This window comes from Cryptomeria japonica, chromosome 7, assembly GCF_030272615.1.
Source record: "Cryptomeria japonica chromosome 7, Sugi_1.0, whole genome shotgun sequence".
Lineage (NCBI taxonomy): Eukaryota > Viridiplantae > Streptophyta > Pinopsida > Cupressales > Cupressaceae > Cryptomeria > Cryptomeria japonica.
Genome location: NC_081411.1, coordinates 370,623,105 through 370,641,402, shown reverse-complemented (window position 1 = coordinate 370,641,402; position 18,298 = coordinate 370,623,105). Strand labels below are relative to the sequence as shown.

The window sequence follows — 18,298 nt, the reverse complement described above, 5'->3', positions numbered from 1 at the left end:
TTATTGTCTGGTGGCCGACCTGATTGTTTATGGTCAAGGGTTTTGTATAAATAGATGTAAGATCTCATTGTAGATCATCATGGTTATTGTTAGAGGTCATGGTCAAGGAATGTAATGTGCAAATTTTGTAATATTATTCAAGAAGAGGAGTCGGTCGATCATTAGAGATCGAATTGGGTTTATGTAAGAAGATTTAGTCCTCTGATATTGAGCTTAATCAAAACTATACTCAGGCATAGGAGATACTATCTTTTGCAGTTCAACACTTCTCCAGATTGTAGTCTAGATTTATATATAGTTAGTGAGTCTCCTTTTGTGATGAGCAGTGCACTCTAGGCTACTGGCCTTCCTGCAAGTGCAGGCCACTCAATTGTAATTCACATACTTACTGTTGAAGTATTATCTGACAGTGGGTAGGATTCCCATCGTGGTTTTTCCCTTTACCAGGTTTTCCATGTACAAATCTTGGTGTCATGCGGATGGTATTTATTCTGCGATTATTGTTTTTGCTTAATTGGTTTAACTGCTATTCTGGTATTAATGTTTTGGGTCCGGTATTAAAGTTCAAATCGCTAATGGTTTCAGTAATCAGTGACAACTGATTCACCTCCCCTCTTAGTTGTCTTCCGATTATTTGAACTATCTAATGCTTTTTCCTCCCGGTCTCTATTGTGCCGCTACTTCTTCTTAGTTGGGGTTGGTGCCTTTTCTGGTGGGGGAGGAGATGAGGCAGGTGTGTGGGCTTCGATGCATGTTGTTTCTTATGGGGTTTGGGTCTTAGGGGTGTGTGCTCCTGCTTCATGGGCCTTCCTGGGTTCATCTATTCGTTGCTTCTATTCTGGGTCAGAAGGATTGTTTGGGACCCAGGCGGTGCTTTTTTTTTGGCTTTCCAGCATCTTGGTCATTGGATGGGTTCAAATGTTGGAGGGGACCTCTAATTGGGAGGTTTTCCTGTCTTTGTTTCATCTCCTTTTTGGGTTTCTTCTTGATGTGTGTGGTCATGCCTCTCTTCCTATTTTTCTCAAAGGATTCCAAGGTGTTCTTTAGGCTGCCATCTTTCAACCTTTCTTAGACGGTCCTATTGAGGTGGACCATTCTTCTCGCCATGGGAAGATTTGTGGGTTGAGTATGTTGGGATGGCTTCTAGTTCGGGATTTGGATGCCCTTCTTTTTGAGGTTGGTGGTGCTTATCTTTCTCTTTCCTTGCTGTAGGGTTTTTCTCCCCTTTCTCCTATAGAGGTGGAGACCTTGGAGGAGCTTGCAACTAGAAATCTATTTGGATCAGGCCTCTTCTTTTGTGCAAGGTTTTGGGAGCCTTTTCAAAACCCAACTGTCCTACAAAGATTTGTGGTTCCATCTTTTAGCTGCTCGACCTTGGTTCATGGTTAGAAGCTCTTCTCTCTCTATTGATGGATTCCTTCTTTTAAACCCCTATTGAGGTGGACAGGTGCTTTGCTGTTAGAGGTATGACTTCCAGACAGGCCTGGAATTTGACGGTCACCCGTACCTGTCAAATGAATTTTTGATGACGGTTTAGTCATTTCAATGCCTTTTATTTGACGTTTTAAGAAAAATATTAACTGTCAAAAAATATAAAAGTAGAAGATTGAAGCAATGAAAATCAATGCAAGAAATGAAAATCATTATCTTAATGAGAAAATAATGATAAATTAGTAATATATGCAAAAATCTTAAATTTACTAAATAAGTTTCTAAATTAATACACTAATATATATTATATATTAACATTAAATGATAATCAATTAATAATTACTAATTTAGTAATAATAAACATTTAAATTTTAAAATTATATATATTATGACAAATTTCTATAACAATCTTATTAAATATATTTTAAAAATTAAATTGACTAAGTTTCTAAATTCATGTATAAAAAAATAGAATATATTGTAAAAATTCATATTAAAATATTTTATCAATTATTTTCTATCGTTTAATTATGACAAGTTTCTAAATTCATATGAAAAAATGGAACTATTCCAAAAATCATATTAAAATATTATAAAATTAGAAACAACTACATCCTTCCATATTCTAAATCCTTCCATTTCAAAATATTCTAAATAAATTTGTATTTTTATAATAAACATTCTAATCTAATATATATATATATACCTACTATATTTTTTTACAGTTTATTTATAATTTGAAGTGTCATCTATACGGTTTTAGAAAAAAATAGCATGTCAATGTATACGTTCTACTAATTTTTTACGCTGTCAAATACGGTTCAAAAGTGAAAAAATGGCCATTTTGCTTGTCAAATTCCAGGCTTGCTTCCAAATACTTTGAGGGTGCTTGCTTCTTCCTGGTGGTTTTGGGAGCCACCATAAGACCCAAATCGAAGGTTAGGGGAGCCTTTTAAAACCCCCTTGCTTATGTCTGGCTAGATGCTGACAGTTTTGAAGGGCCCAACTTAGATCATGACAATTTTTGGTTAAGGGTCGGGCTAGCCTTTTTCTGCCTGATTTTTCTGTATATGGGTAAGGGAACCCGAAAATTCAACTAATAGAACAACAAAGGCATGCCATAAAAAAGAAGAGTCGTCAGTGCGAGAATCATCTAGTATGTTCATTCTTAAAAGATGGGATAGAAAATATTTTATTTGTACTTACATTTTCATTTGAACAACACCTAAAGGTTCTACATTCAAAATAAAAAATGCAATTACAATAGTAACAAATCTAGGACCATACACATAGATCAGATACTTTCAATAAATCCTCATTAGTATGAGAAACATATATACAAATCTAGTCCCTTACTAGCAGCAAAGGTGTTGTCAACACTCCAATTTGTTAAAAAAAAAGAACTCTCAACATACAAAGTAAATGGTAAACCATGCAATCACTTTAGTCTCAAGACTATTATTTTTCAAATGGGAGAACTTATAAAGATAATATCTCTTCCTAGAATTTACAAATAACTTTCATTTTGGATTAAAGCATTGAAGGTGACTATTGTTCTCATGATAAATACCTCAATCAGTGCTCTAACAGTGGAATGAAAGAGAGTTTATTGTTCAAATGGATAGCCACTAACTTGTTCACCAAACTGATTTAAATAATGTAAGTATAAGGAAGACTTCATCTTCTAATTAAAAATAATATAAGGAAAACTTACAAAATATGCAACTTCTCTTCTAGTTAACAATAATATTAACAACTTTCTTTTAACTAAACACGATAATTGTTTCGAATGGAGAGTGAGAGAGAGAAAAAATGCATGGGTGGAACTAGGGTTCTGACGAAGCTGCTGAAGATATAGAAGATGGTGACAGTGATGGAGCATTTGTGCCTTATTTTTGTTTGGCCCCCTCCTTCGCTTCTTACAGTCTATTGGGTGGTTGTGAGAGCAAATGTGGGAGCGGTTGCAGAGGTGGAGTCCGACCCATAGGAGAAATCACAGTTGCTTTGGCAGTCAGTTTTAGGGGTTTCGTAAGCTTTCTCCCTCTGTGCAATGGGCGTGGCAATTGGGCTTTGATCTGTCCTGGCTGCTATCTGTTGTTGTGGATCCTCTACAAAGTGGTCATTTGCTTGCAGAACCATATTTCTCTTTGTCTCTCATGGCATTTTTGTTGGCCATTTGGTGGAATTGATTATGTGTTGCATTGATGCTTTGTCATTGATGCCAACACTAGTTGTTTGGATGCTTTACCAACACCCTTCTGGTCCCGGTAGGTTGAGCGGTTTCAGGTTTACTTGGATCCGACATGATCCAGTAGGCTCCGGTATAGTCTAGTGATGGAATTGACTTGTTTATGATACTCATACTCATATTTGGTCAGTTGGTTTTGGTCTGGAGATTGGATGCTATCCTGCTTGCTTAGAAGCTTGGCTTTTGGTTCCGACGAGGGTTTCACTAGCATAGCTTTTGATTTGCCTATCTTCTTGGCAGAGGTTTCATTGTAGGTTCCAGATCTTGGTAAAATCTGAGGGTTTTTGGTCCCTTCAAAACCTATTGTAAGGGGTTTCAGGTCCCCCTCAAAACCTATTTTTCCCTTAATAAAAAATAGTAATATTAATAAGTAAAGCTTGCAATTTGCATAAAATAAATGCCTATATTACTCCAAGATAATTGGACCAAGTATAAAATGTTTGGTTGATAAAGAAAACTTGAATTATAAATAAGGAAAACTTGCAAAATTTCCAGTTAAGAGTAATATTAATAAGAAAAACTTAGCTTATAAATAGGGAAAAGAAAAAAACTTGCAAAATATGCAACTTCTCTTCTAATTAATAATAATATTAATAAGAAAAATTTGCAATTTTCATAAAATAAATACAATCATATATATTACATATTAATATTAAATTATGATGAGTTAATAATTACTAGTTCACTGATAATCATATATATATATATATATATAGCATATTAATATTAAATTATAATAAACTAATAATTACTAATTTACTAATAATAAATGTCAAAATCTTAAATTTAATATATTATGACAAGTTTTTAAATTCATAAAGAAAAATAGAAACTATTTTAAAATTTTATAGTAAAATATTTTTAAAATTAAAAGTAATTATATACTATTTAAAATTGTGACAAGTTTTTAAATTCATATAGAAAAATAGAAACTATTTAAAAAAATTCATAGTAAAATATTTAAAAAAAATAAAAAACAGTTATATCCTATTATTTCAATTATGACAAGTTTCTAAATTCATATTTAAGATAATATTTTAAAAATTAAATTGGAATGCCTCTTAATATAGATAATTCATTTTTTTTAAATTGACAAATTAGTTGATGGTCAAATGAATCTTACATTTGTCTATTAGCCTAATACCCCTCTAGCCTAATAATCTTATTTTAGTATGAAATTAAAGTAAGAATCATATGATCCTTATAATATTATATTTTAACTATATTTTAATTATTATATTATCAATTATATTATATTTTAATTATTATATATTATAAACAGCTCGAAATAAACTTCCAAACACATAAAAGTCCAAATGCTAGTCTATCCCTATGATGGGGATGAATTATAATAGGTAATATATATTATTTTACAACGTTTATTATAAATATATTGAATTCTTATATTATTGTATTTTTATGATTTGGCCTGAAATTATCCACATGCTATTGTTTCAAAAAAAACGTTTATATGACACTTAAAATTATTAATAAGTCGTAAAAAATTATAATAGGTAATATATATTGATATATATTATTTTACAATGTTTATTATAAATATATGAATTTGTTTAGAATATTTTAAAATTGTAGGATTAAGATATAATTGTTTCTGATTTTATATTATTTTTATATGAATATTTAGTATGTTTTTTCTTATATAAATTTAGAAATTTTGTCAATTTATTTTTTAAAAATATTTTTAATAAGATTGTCTTAAATATCAATATAGAAACTTCTAACAATTGAAATGATGAAATGATAAGATAATTTCTAATTTTTTAAAATATTGTAATAAAAAAATCTAAAATAGCATTTATTTTTATAATAAACAAGATTTTTGAGTGTGAATTTAGAAACTTACAAATAAATTTAAGATTTTTTTAATGCATTACTAATTTATCATTGTTTTTAAAATTTTTACTTTTTTTTGTTTTTTTCATGGAATTATTCTTTTGACTAAAAATCTAATAAAATGGAAAAAAGCAAAGAGATTCTATTTTAGTTTCGAGTTGCAGTAATTTAATCAAACGTGCCATTTTAACATCCAAGTCAGTATATACATATATGTTTATGTATATACATATATGTTTATGTATATACTCATCATCCAAGTCAGTATATACATATATGTTTATGTATTACTTTTTGTTTTTGTTAAATGGTAAAATTAATTGTCTAGTATCTGTGGAATGTTGATTGCAGGGAATGATGGTCTTACTGGTGCTAATCATTGTGTACATCTGGACAACTGTGATGATTGCAATAATATGTTTAAGCATAATAATTGTGATAAGGCTCCAGGTGGAGGTTTTAACTGTTGTGAATGTACTGAGTGTTAACAGCAATTACAATTTACAGATATAGAAGATAAATAGTTTCTTAAAGAGTTCATAAATAATGTGAAGGTTGTTCTCCAGTTCGCAATGGTGTAGTGCCCGATTCCTTCAAAAATAAAAAATATTTTTTTATTTAGTATACTTTTGTTCTTGCTTCTTTTTGTCTATTAATATTCGTAGGATTTTTTTATTTTTATTTTTATCTGTAAATGGTTGAGTTGGATATATTTAATATATATATCCACAGAAGATATATAAACTGTCTGAAAGATAATATTACATCTTAATATCTTAGTAGTATAGTTACTTTTTATACATGAGTTTTGAATTTTCAATTTTTAACATTCACGAATTTGAATTCAAGTTTCTCTATATTCTAGTGTATCTGTTACTTATTCTATCATGTTATTCATTGTAATTATTTCATATAATCTATATAATTACATAAGGACACATAAAATTTGAACAAAAATCATAAGACAAGAATTGTTATAGATTTTTTAACTTATAATTATTTAAGTATCAAACATAAATACCATTTTCGTTATTATCCTCACAATAGTTTTTTTAGTGAATTGTATAGCTATTAATTTTAATATTTTTCAATAAATTAATTGAAAAATATAATTCTTACTGCTTTGTTAAACCTTCACATTATAGGAAGCAAGAAGGATTATATATATGCTAAAAGCTTATTTTTTCATTAAGTTTAAATGGCTTTTTTGTTATATATTCACAATAAAAAAATTTGTTCTTTTATTGTAAACAAAAATAAAGAAACAAATTTGAAAAGGATGAGACAATATATTTAATGGCCAAAAGAATTAGAAACAAAATCTAGGGAACAAAATTCAATTAAAATAACATGTAAAAAATGACAAACTCGAAAATCCTACGCATTTCCCAACCACTTTAGCATTGAATTTGATCATGAGAAAAATTTAGATAAATGTAACAAATTGAATTTGATCATGAGAAAAATATAGATAAATGTGACAAATTGAATTTGATCATGAGAAAAATTTAGATAAATATGAGAAACTTGTATGTTGTGAAACATTGAGAGAGAAAAGTTGGGAGATAAAGTGGTACAATTTCATGTTTTGTCATACTTGGATATCAACATAATAGCCTTTGTTATTCTTCCCTCCATGCTTGGAGGGAAAGTACAATGTTTCTATTTTCTCTTTTCAAGGATTCACTTTTCCTACATTGAGTAGCATCTTTTATATGAATTCCCTTTCTGGAATATATTTTTATCCTTTATAAAGATTTTAACTTTGTATGGATGTTTCTATCCTTTATTTAGGAGCTCTTCCTTGCTTGAAAGTATTTTCATAAATGACCCATCCTAGGTGTTGAAGGTGCATCCTTTCTTTCCATTCTTTTCCCTTGGTCAAAGATGTTATTTTGGAAAAAAGATATCTTGTTGGAGGTAGATTTATTTCAACAAATATCTCTTCCTCCCACCTTTCATTATGCATCCCTCAAAAGGATCCCTTTATTTTTTTTTTGAAATCTATTTTACAACTATCTCTTCTCTTGAAGAGTTAGGCCTCTTTATCTTTGAGTGATATACATTGTTGCTTAAAGAATATCTATGTGTTGATAAAAGGTGTTTATCCTTGTTCTTTTCTTTAAGACATCAACACAGGATTACGTTGACATCTTAAGGGAGCACATATATGCAGCCTCATTTTTTTTATTTACAATTTTATATTGCAGGATTTCCAACATGAACAATGTGATTTATTGGTTACCTTTATTCCATGTTGTAGGATTTCATCACAAAAAGTGGTTTTTGTTTGGTTATCCTTTTTTAATTTACAATTCAATTTTTGTGGGTTTCCTTATAAACAATACTTTGTTTGGCTATGCTTCTTGTGGTGTTCCAGCAACACCTTCTTTGCACCAATCATTTTTCTTGTAATAAGAAAGTTTTTCTTATTAAAACCCATTTCAATTTTCACCAATCAATTGTGTTGTAATAAGAGAGCTTTGCATGACAATTTCCCTTTTTAGGATGAGTTGACAAGCATAGAACAACTTGCTAGATCTTTCAATTCTTCTTGCATTATATATCAAGAGGAGTTGACTAGTATAACATAACTTTCTAGACCTTTCAACCATACTTTCTCTTTCACATGGTTCATAGAACATATCACAACTTATTGTCCCATAAAATATATGCTCTCATGGATCACTTAGAATAATATAGCTCGCTAGCTCATGGAATTCATGATCCTTCCCTCTCTCCCTCTCTCATACATCACCTAACATAACACAACTTAGTGGCCAGTGGATTCCATGTTTCATTTCTCTTTCCCCCATGAGCCCATAGTATATCACACCTTTCTATTCATTGGATCATGGTTTCTTATCTCATCACCCTCTGTCTCTCTCTCTCACACATCACCTAACATAACACAACTTAATGGCTAGTGGAATCCATGTTTCATTTCTCTTTCCCCCATGAGCCCATAGTATATCACACCTTTCTATTCATTGGATCATGGTTTTTTATCTCATCACCCTCTATCTCTCTCTCTCTCTCATACATCACCTAACATAACACAATTTAGTGGCCAGTGGAATCCATGTTTCATTTCTCTTTCCCCTATGAGCCCATAGTATATCACACCTTTCTATTCATTTGATCACGGTTTCTTATCTCATCACTTGATGTATGCTCTTGGTCTTCCCATGTGGCACTTGTCCTATTGAAAATACATTTACAAAATGATATTAGCAATTGAGACATTTTGATCATCATGTCTCTTCAACTAGTTGACTTGGAGCCTTTTTTCAGTAAAAAACCCTTTTGTGTCTATAATCTTTGTTTGTCATTTTTTCTTTTATATTTTATTTTTATTTTTTGTGTCCTTTTATGTGATTGTGTTAGATAAGATCCTAAGATTGTGGGCTTGTTCCGTCAAATATGGTGATGTCTTATCTATTTCTTATCTTGATCCTGTTTCCTCATAAATGCATCTCTTTCTTTTCCTTTGTTGTGATTCTATTTATTTTTCCTTTTTTTTGATACTCCTACTAAAGAGTGGGTTGAATGTAGCATCATAAATTGTAAACCTGTAAAAATCCACACTACTTTTTGTGTCCTTTCCTTAGTGCATTTTCTCCTAGCTCTTTTAGTGCATTTTCTCCTAGCTCTTTTCCAAAACTATTTCTAGCATTTGTAATCTCAACATCTAGTTTTAGATTAAGTTCACCTTATCCATATCTTATTCACCATTCTTTGGATGGACAAGGGTTTTTGGGGTATTCTTGTCCTAGAAAAGGGTATTTGGCATGTCTTTGTCCCTCAAAATTGGGCCCAATTTTTAATATATTATTGCCTTTTCTCACTAGTTTGTTCCCAATGTTGATACCTTAATCATTTACATTATCCATCCATCCACATTCATTATCATCCTTTCATATCCATGAAGCGTCAAGACAAATTTTCATCCTACCATATTTTTCGAGCGTTCTTCAGATGTGGACATTATGGAGTAGCATGTTACAATAATTTTCATGCAATCATGAGTTTATTGATTGATTTATTTATGTCTTATCATGTCATGTCATTTAATGAATCAATACTTGTGATCACATTAAAAAATCATTGAATCATAAACCATCATTTAAATTTCAATTTAGTTATAGGGTTAATTCCTAGTATGGTTTTTTACCTAAGAAAATCCCTATCAACAACTCCATTTTCTGCCTATGTATGTGTACATGGTAGGAACTAAAAACAAGATATACAAATTCGAGAAAAGTAGATAAAGAAACACATGTTCAATTTTTGTAGAGGCATAAATTTTAAGACAACTATCAATCCAAGAACCATTGTTTAACACTTTTATGATGTGACTTTAAGGAAATACTACAAATGTTCAACATACCTATCCCAAAAGTATATCTATTGTCTGCATCCAACACGTTGAGGACAATATCACCCCAAGCACCATTGTCTAACATATTTGAGTCTATATTTTATGCACAAACTCTTCTCTACTTCCTATTTCCAATTCTATAATTGTGCCTACATGTCTGGTTTGAGACTATTTGTACATGCTGATTCTTGCTGATTTCTAATCCTTAGCCATAGATCTTGCCTTCAATTTACATGTTTTTATATCTGACTTTCAGCTCAATCAATTTGTATGAATTTACCTTTTTCTCAATCATTTCTGGATAAGTTTGAGGTTTAGCCTATTGAGTTTATTCTCCTTTTAATGTGATCATTATGAAATAGGTTTAGTTCCTAGTTTGCATGCATATGATGAATACTGAGAGGGAGGGTGAATTAGTATGCCCAAAAACTTTGACAAACACTTAAGCAAATTAACTGCAGATCGGTATATCCTTCTTAACAGTAAACCAATTAAAACATAAATGAACCAAATAGCAAATAAAGAATTCACCCACAATAACACAATCACCATAACATAGGATATTTTGATGTGGAAACCCAACTGGAAAAAACCACGGTGAGTAGAAACTCCCAAGATCACTATCTGCATAATAGCAACCAGACCGGTTAAGGCCTTACACTATTCTTCATCAGAACAGATCCTGTTAGGAATCTAGATCTCTGTTAGGAGATAAATCCGGTTAAGGATTACCTTGTAAGAGGATTTTAGATCCATGACTATGAATCACCTTGCTAGAGGATTTGAAATAGACTTTACAAAGCCTATTCGGTTAAGGATTTCAAATCTCGTCGAAGAGATTAGTAATCAACAAGTTGATGATCTATAGAGTAGCACACAATGCTTGGTTAGATCCTTCATAGCTTTCAGCCGATGGATCACAACATCAATTCAGTCTTCTATCCATCATTCCTTCGAGCTTCTATTATGAGATCTTCTTTTCACATAAAATCTAATCTTCTCTCTTTAGAATCTGATATCTTTTCTTCGCATACACCGACACACATACATACAGACTCCTAAAAACCCTAGACATAATGTCCTTATTTAGGAATCTGAATTCATGTTGGTCCAATGAAATTTGGACAACAAAAACCCTTAATACAACGTGTCTAGACAAGTTTGAGACACGACATAGAGTAATAGCCATAATGTCGATGGAAAATCTGGTCATGTTTTTACAAGTTTGTCTGTTAGCAAAATACTGATTATCGATTTACAAATGAAGACTGGAAAGATGGAACATAGTGTTCTGATCTCTTGGTTGCTGCTCAGAGTCCTTGCACCAGTTGGTTTGTTGCCAAGTCGTGGCAATTAATAGTTGAGCACTTTCGCATAGTGATATAGCGATAGCCATCAGATCATTGCGGACCAGCTCAATCTTTAACACATGAATGCAGGTTGAGGTCCTTGGCCATGCTTTGACCAGTAAGCTCCTTATGAAAACACTGATAGTCATCAACAAAGAAAGACTATACATACATAGTATCGGCTGCACGATACATCATATGATACCTATTGAGAATACAAGAGATAAGTGTGTGTCCATCAATGACAATCAAAACTTCAATACAAACATCATCAAAATGCTAACAATCTCCCCCTTTGGCATTGATGGCAACACTTAGGAAAATTTTGACAACTAAGTGCTTACAAAACAAATAACATGCCATAATTAAAATTACTCCCACTAGGCATATACACTACTCCCTTTGCCAAAAATACTAGGATGAGCAATTTCTATTTGCATTAAATTTTCAATTACCACTCCCCCTTTGCCATAATGATAAATCTATCAAATTTCAAATACCACTCCCCCTTTTTGTTACAGAGGGTAAGCAAAGTTAAATTACAAAACATGAAAAAGAAAGTATATGTTCAAGATAATAAAGAGTAAAACTTTTCAAAAATGACTTTAAAGTTGTTCTGAAAGTCTTTCATATCTAAAGACCAGGACTCTAAGAGTGAGGCAGCAATTTTACTCTCGGTCTTCATCTGGAAAGCTAGTTCCTCCATGGCATCGATTGTGCACATCTCCTATGTAATAGAAATAGCTTGCAGGTTTAGAAAGAACTTTTGAAGAACATGCAACTTGGGTAGTAGGAGTAGCTGTAGCTCCTGTAGATGTTGGGTCCGCTTGCTGATCTTCGCTTCTATCTACGTGATCTATTGCTGGTATGTCTGGATGGTCTGTCCATATACAATGAAAGAATCATATGGTACCTTGAAGCTCTCCACATACTGCTTCATTTCCAATTGGAGTTGACCTTTTACCTTTAGAACATCATCACATAATAAATTGGGCTGGCATATTTTGCTTAAAAGCATACTTCCTTCAGCCATTGCCAGACTGATATCATCCTTCTGGTGGATCAGTGTGGTCCTGTCCTCAGCAATTTTCTGTACTAGTGCAACGTTCAGTTCTTTTTCATGGTTTTTCCTTGCAGTGGCCTGGGCATCAGCTTCCAGTGATTGGACCTCATCATCTACTACAATGCATAGTAGTTTTAGCTTGGCCAGCAAGGAATCGGTACCAGAGAGATTAGTACTAGGGACTAGATTGGAAAGAGTGTCAATAACAATTTGGATTACATCTTGTTCTTTCTTTTTCCTCAGTTCTTCCAATCTGTCTTGAGCCAATTTAATTCTTCTTAGTAGCTCATTCTCATCAACCGATTGAGTAAGACATGCAAGAGTTAGATCGGTGTGACTGGTGGGATCTCTGGTTGCCTTAGGAGTCTGTCCTCCATCAGCTGCCTTGTTCTCATCTTGTTTCCTCTTTTCCTACTCTGCCTTTTCATTGTCAGCTTTCTCTTTCTCTGTTCTTTCCTTCTCTTCTCTCTCCGTCTCCAACCTCTCCTTTTCTGCTTTCTCCTTCTCTTCTGCTCTCTTCTCCTCTTCTTCTTTCTTCTTCTCTTCTTCTGCTTTCTTCTTTTCTTCCTCCTTCTTTTTCTCTTCTTCTTCTCTCTTCTGTGCTTCTTCTTTCTTCCTCTCTTCTTCCCTCCTTTTCTCTTCTTCTTCTCTCTTATTTGCTTCTCCTTTCTTCCTCTCTTCTTCCCTCTTTTTCTCTTCTTCTTCTCTCTTCTATTCTTCTGCCTTCTTTTCTTACTCTGCTTTCTTCTTAGCTTCTTCTTCTTTCTCCTTCTCTTTCTCTGTAGGAATGTCATGTACAGTATCAACTGGTGCATCATATAATGCATCTACATCAATAGAAACATTCTACTCAATTAATCTCTCTTCCCTGTCATCAAAGGTTTCATCCGGTATAGGTTTTAATAGTTCAACTTGAGCCTGTCGATTTGCTTTGGTTACCTTCTGCATCTTGACAGCTTCTTAAGCTCGCAGGTGAGTATCCTTTTCTACCTCAGATATCATACCTCCAAGTAGGAGAAGTCTTCTCTTCCTCATGAAGAAGGTACCTTTGTACTGATCAAGAATCTCAAGCAATTCAGAGTTAGAAGCATCTAGAAAATATTGAGCAACAATTTCCTCTCTAATTGCTTGCTCCTTTTCAATGGCAATTCGCCACTTATTGTTCAAGGATTTATAGAAAGATTTAGAAATAACAGATTTAATGTTGGTAGGTGACCGATCATTATCACATAGATATTTGATAAGTTCCTGTTCAACATCTTCTTTTTCTATATCATTGAAATCATCAAGAACTTTTCTTTTAATATGCTTAATTTTCCTTTGGCAATGCGTCATAGGCTTATAAGAAGGAACATGAATACTTACCAGTGCAGAGGATGCAGATACATTACCGGTTGTCTTCGTCTTCTTACTTGATTGCCTTGTCTTCTTCATTTCTACCTCTGGTACAGCATCGTCTAAATTCATTGTGTTATTCCTTGTTTTTCTCTTCCTTTCAAATACCTTTGGCGGATTAGCCTCCGGTTTCTTCTTGGTAGATGACTTCCTAGTTTGTTTAGGACTTGCAGTAGATGTAACTGGTGTTGATGTTGTTGGCTTAACTTCCTTCTTCTTCGGCTGTTGTTCTTCAATAGATTGGATCCTCTCTAAGTAAATACCAGTCCTCTTCTTCTTAGGATCAAGCGGTGAAGCAATTAGGGTAGAGGCATAACTAATAATTATGTCATTTACTACTTCATATCCCATAGGCCCTACTTTCTCTTCTCTAGGTTCTACTGCTTTCATTATGCAGTGGTTCACTTTGATTGTACAACAAATATCATCTTCATATTTCTTGAGAAGTTCTCTTGAGATTCTTGTCCTTTGTTTCATCTTTAGCTTGAATTCATCAAAGTAACTGTTCAAGGCCTTTGGATAGGTTGGTCCTACTACCTGTAAACTCTCCTTGATTTGCCTTGAGACCGGTAGGTCACTAGACCATTGAACATCTCCAACTCCTGGAAAATATCCTTGAAAATAGAAAAACAAACCTACAAGGAGTTGACCAAACTTAAAGTTCAGTGTCTTGTCCTCTTTGATGCACTTCAGGTTCTCCAAAAGTTGTTTCTGCATACAGTTACACAGATCATACTCTGCATCTTCTTTGATCATACAATAAGAGGCATTCACCGCAACTATAGGAATAGAGTTCATTCTGCTAGGATAAAAATATATATACCTAATCACCATACAAGCGAGATTCACCAAGTCATCTCTTATAGTGTTTACTGTCATTGCCCGTTGGTTGCTCACAGAATCGGCAAGTTATGTCATGGGTTCTCTCAAGATACATTTTGTCACCATGAACCCTGCTAAGACTGATTCTTATGTGATCTTCTAAAAATTATTCGAGAAAATATGCCGCTTTATGGAATTTATTCTCCTTGATCATTTTAAACTCTGGTTTGATCCTTTTGACTTCTCCACAAAATAAACTTAATTTGGAATGGATTACTAGAGACCCTAGGTCTTCTAATTTGCAATCAATATATCCAGAAATATCCTCTTCTATAATAACTCGGGTGGGGACTTGGGATAGGGCATCATACTTCAACCTCTACTTAAGTGATTTGGTTGGACTCTCAGGTGTGGAAGTACCAGACGAGGCTTTGGATACAAAAGCCATGACAAAACAATTCTGAATGACAGGAGAGTTTCCATGAAAATAACCTTTTTACTCAAACTAGGGTTTCGTCGATGTCGAGCACACCACACTTCTCCAATAGGTTGCTTTACCGCTCTTATCTCTATTCCAGATAGCTTGAGATGATTGTAGAATCTTATACAAGGTAACTTTCTTGATCACTTTGAATGTAAGAAAAATTGCCTTTGTTTTGCAGCTCTGGTTTGAAAAATTCTTCTCCGAAAATAGGTAAGTAATAATGAGTGCAAAAATTGCCTTTATAAATGCTCTTTACCTACCATAATAAATGCATCACTAATAGGGCACAAACCCTAACTTTTTCCTTTTCGCTTCTTCTGTCGGTGGACAGGTAACCAATACTGGTAAAAGCATCTTACCGATATAGACCGGGGGTTCAAAACATTGTTACCGATATGTTCCCCCTAAGCTTTTCGAAGCTCAGTTTGCCGGTTTAGGGGTCTCCACACTAGGTGCAGAAATTGGCTCATCTTTTGGCTTCTCTTCCAATTTATTTTTCCATGTTTTCTCCATATCCACCTTAATGGTTTCAACATCGACCTTTCCTTTTCTTTTTGGGTCGACCGGATTGTTTACCGATGGACTTTGTCTTAGTCTGCATGATCTAGCAATATGTCCTGGTTTGTTACAATGATAACCTACCATGCCATGTGATCTTCATGGTCCAATGTTTACATTTCCATTCTTCCTTCTGCATGTTGCAGCAGTGTGACCGCTACCATGACAGATTAAATAGGTTGATCTCCAACCAATTGCTGCTTCATAACCATTTGACCGGTGGTCATAGGTTCTATACCGGTTTGGGTTCCAGTTCATAGATGGTTCTTGGACCATTCCTCTTGGTCTCAGTGTATAACTTCTAGGGTTGTTCATAACTGACCTACACTTAAAATATCTATGCCCAAACTTGTTTCATGCATAACAATGACCATTGAATTTACCAATATTAGCCTTGTGTTTATGCACAATGTTTGATATGTAAGGAAAATTATTATAAGCCTTGCTTCTACATACATTAGTAGTATGTCCTTCCTTAAGAAAGTTAAAGCTTACTAGTTTGAACTTTGGCTTACCTTTTCTTTTGTTGGCGTTTACAGGTACTGGTTTCCCTTTTGGTGCATCGGTCTTGGTTCCAGAGGATTCACCTTCCACTTGTGTAGAATAACCAAGTCCAGTGGTATCCCTTGATGACTTCATAGACTCCAGATGTTGATCCAGTTTTGTAGTACTCTGATTAAACTTTGCAAATATCTCCTTTGTCTCAGCAAGTTCTTTGGAGAGATCTTCATTAGTTTTCATAAGGGTTTCATTCTAAGAAATGGTTGTATTAAGATCAACTTGCATCTCTTCTTTCTCTTCCTTACCTTCTTGCAGGTAAGCGGTAAGAATACCAATTTCTTGGTTCACCTTAAAGATCTCATGCTCCTTGTCCTTCACAAGATCCTTAGCTTTTTTGTGGTTTTCCAACTTGTGACTCATCCTTATGGTTAGTGCTTCCATCTCCCTTCATAGGTTAGCTTTAGACTTGTTTAGTTTCTCCCCTTCTTCAACTAGAGCACCCATGTCTGCTTCATTGGAAGAGACGTTTTCTATGATTTCCATTAGCTACTTAGCAAGTTTTCTTCTTTTAGTTAAAGAGGCTTTATACTTGACTTTAAGCTCATCATATGCTTTCTCAGATTTATCCAAACAATGAGTGAGTTCCCTCATGTTGTATTCCCCCATAACTCCTTTCAAGCTGTTAAACTTAAAGAAAGGGAGGCTCTGATACCAATTGATGAATATTAATTAGGTTTCACAAGGGTTTCATTCTGATAAATGGTTGTATTAAGATCATCTTGCATGTCTTCTCTCTCTTCCTTACCTTCTTGCAAGTAAGCGGTAAGAGTACCAATTTCTTGGTTTAGCTTAAAGATCTCATGCTCCTTGTCCTTCACAAGGTCCTCAGCTTTTTTGTGGTTTTCCAACTCCTGAATCATCCTTATGGTCAGTGCTTCCAGCTCCCTTCTTAGGTTTTCTTTAGACTTTTTTAGTTTCTCTACCTCTTCAACTAGAGCACCCATGTCTGCTTCATCGAAAGAGTTGTTTTCTGTGATTTCCATTAACTGCTCAGTAAGTTCTCTTCTTTTAGTTAAAGATTCTTTATACTTGACTTTAAGCTCATCATATGCTTTCTCAGATTCAGCCAAACGATGGGTGAGTTTCCTCATACTGTATTCCCCTATAACTCCTTTCAGGCTATTAAACTTAAAGAAAGGGAGGCACTGATACTAATTAATGAATACTAAGAGGAGGGGTGAATTTGTATGCCCAAACTTTGACCAACAGTTAAGCGAATTAATTGTAGATCAGTGTATCTTTCTTAACAGTAAACCAATTAAAACATAAATGAACCAAATAGAAAATAAAGTATTAACCCACAATAACACAATCACCATAACACATGATATTTTGACATGGAAACCCAACTGGGAAAAACCACGGTGAGTAGAAACTCACAAGAGCACTATCTGTAGAATAGTAACTAGAGCGGTTAAGGTCAGACTGGTTAAGGCCTTACAATGTTCTTCATAAGAACAAATCCTGTTAGGAATCTAGATCTCTGTTAGGAGATAAATTGGGTTAAGGATTACCTTGTAAGAGGGTTTTAGATCCATGACTGTAAATCACCTTGCTAGAGGATTTGAAACAGACTTTACAAAGCCTATCCGGTTAAGGATTTCAAATCTTGTCGAAGAGATTAGTAATCAACAAGTTGATGATCTATAGAGTAGCACACAATGCTTGGTTAGATCCTTGATAGCTTTCAGCTGGCGCATCACTTCAGTCTTTTATCCTTCATTCCTTCGAGCTTCTATCGTGAGATCTTCTTTTTGCATAGAATCTAATCTTCTCTCTTCAGAATCTGATCACTTTTCTTCGCATACATCGACACACATACATACACACTCCTAAAAACCTTAGACATGATGTCCTTATATAGGAATCTGATTTCATGTCGGTCCAATGAGATTTGGACAACATAAACCCTAAATACAACGTGTCTAGACAAGTTTGAGACACGACACAGAGTCACCACGATAATGTCGGTGGAATATCTGATCGTATTTTTACAAGTTTGTATGTTAGAAAAATACTGATTACCGGTTTACAAATGAAGACTGAAAAGCTAGAACATAGTGTTCTAATCCCTTGGTTGCCGCTCGGGGTCCTTGTACCGGTTGGTTTGTCGCCAAGTCATGGCAATTAATAGTTGAGCACTTTTGCATAG

General features: G+C 33.8%; 1 protein-coding gene across 1 annotated transcript; it reads right to left on the bottom strand.

The window, feature by feature from the left end:
- Positions 1-11,931: 11,931 nt before the first annotated feature.
- Positions 11,932-17,237, bottom strand: LOC131040020 (uncharacterized). Its single transcript, XM_057972893.1, has 6 exons — positions 16,892-17,237; positions 16,101-16,310; positions 13,373-13,594; positions 13,063-13,153; positions 12,284-12,579; positions 11,932-12,143 (listed from the first exon to the last, which is right to left on the bottom strand). The coding sequence occupies exons 1-6, from the start codon at positions 17,235-17,237 to the stop codon at positions 11,932-11,934; spliced, it is 1,377 nt and encodes a 458-aa protein (XP_057828876.1).
- Between the last annotated feature and the right edge of the window lie 1,061 nt (positions 17,238-18,298).

What these genes read in the sequence shown, in the direction of transcription:
- LOC131040020 (XM_057972893.1), bottom strand. Translation starts at nt 17,237, where the DNA reads ATGAGGAAACTCACCCATCGTTTGGCTGAATCTGAGAAAGCATATGAT. An exon ending in GATTCTTGATCAGTACAAAG is followed by an intron (nt 13,154 to 13,372) that starts GTACCTTCTTCA and finishes CTATTGATGTAG; the next exon opens with ATGCATTATATGATGCACCA. An exon ending in TCTGGCAATGGCTGAAGGAA is followed by an intron (nt 12,144 to 12,283) that starts GTATGCTTTTAA and finishes GTATATGGACAG; the next exon opens with ACCATCCAGACATACCAGCA.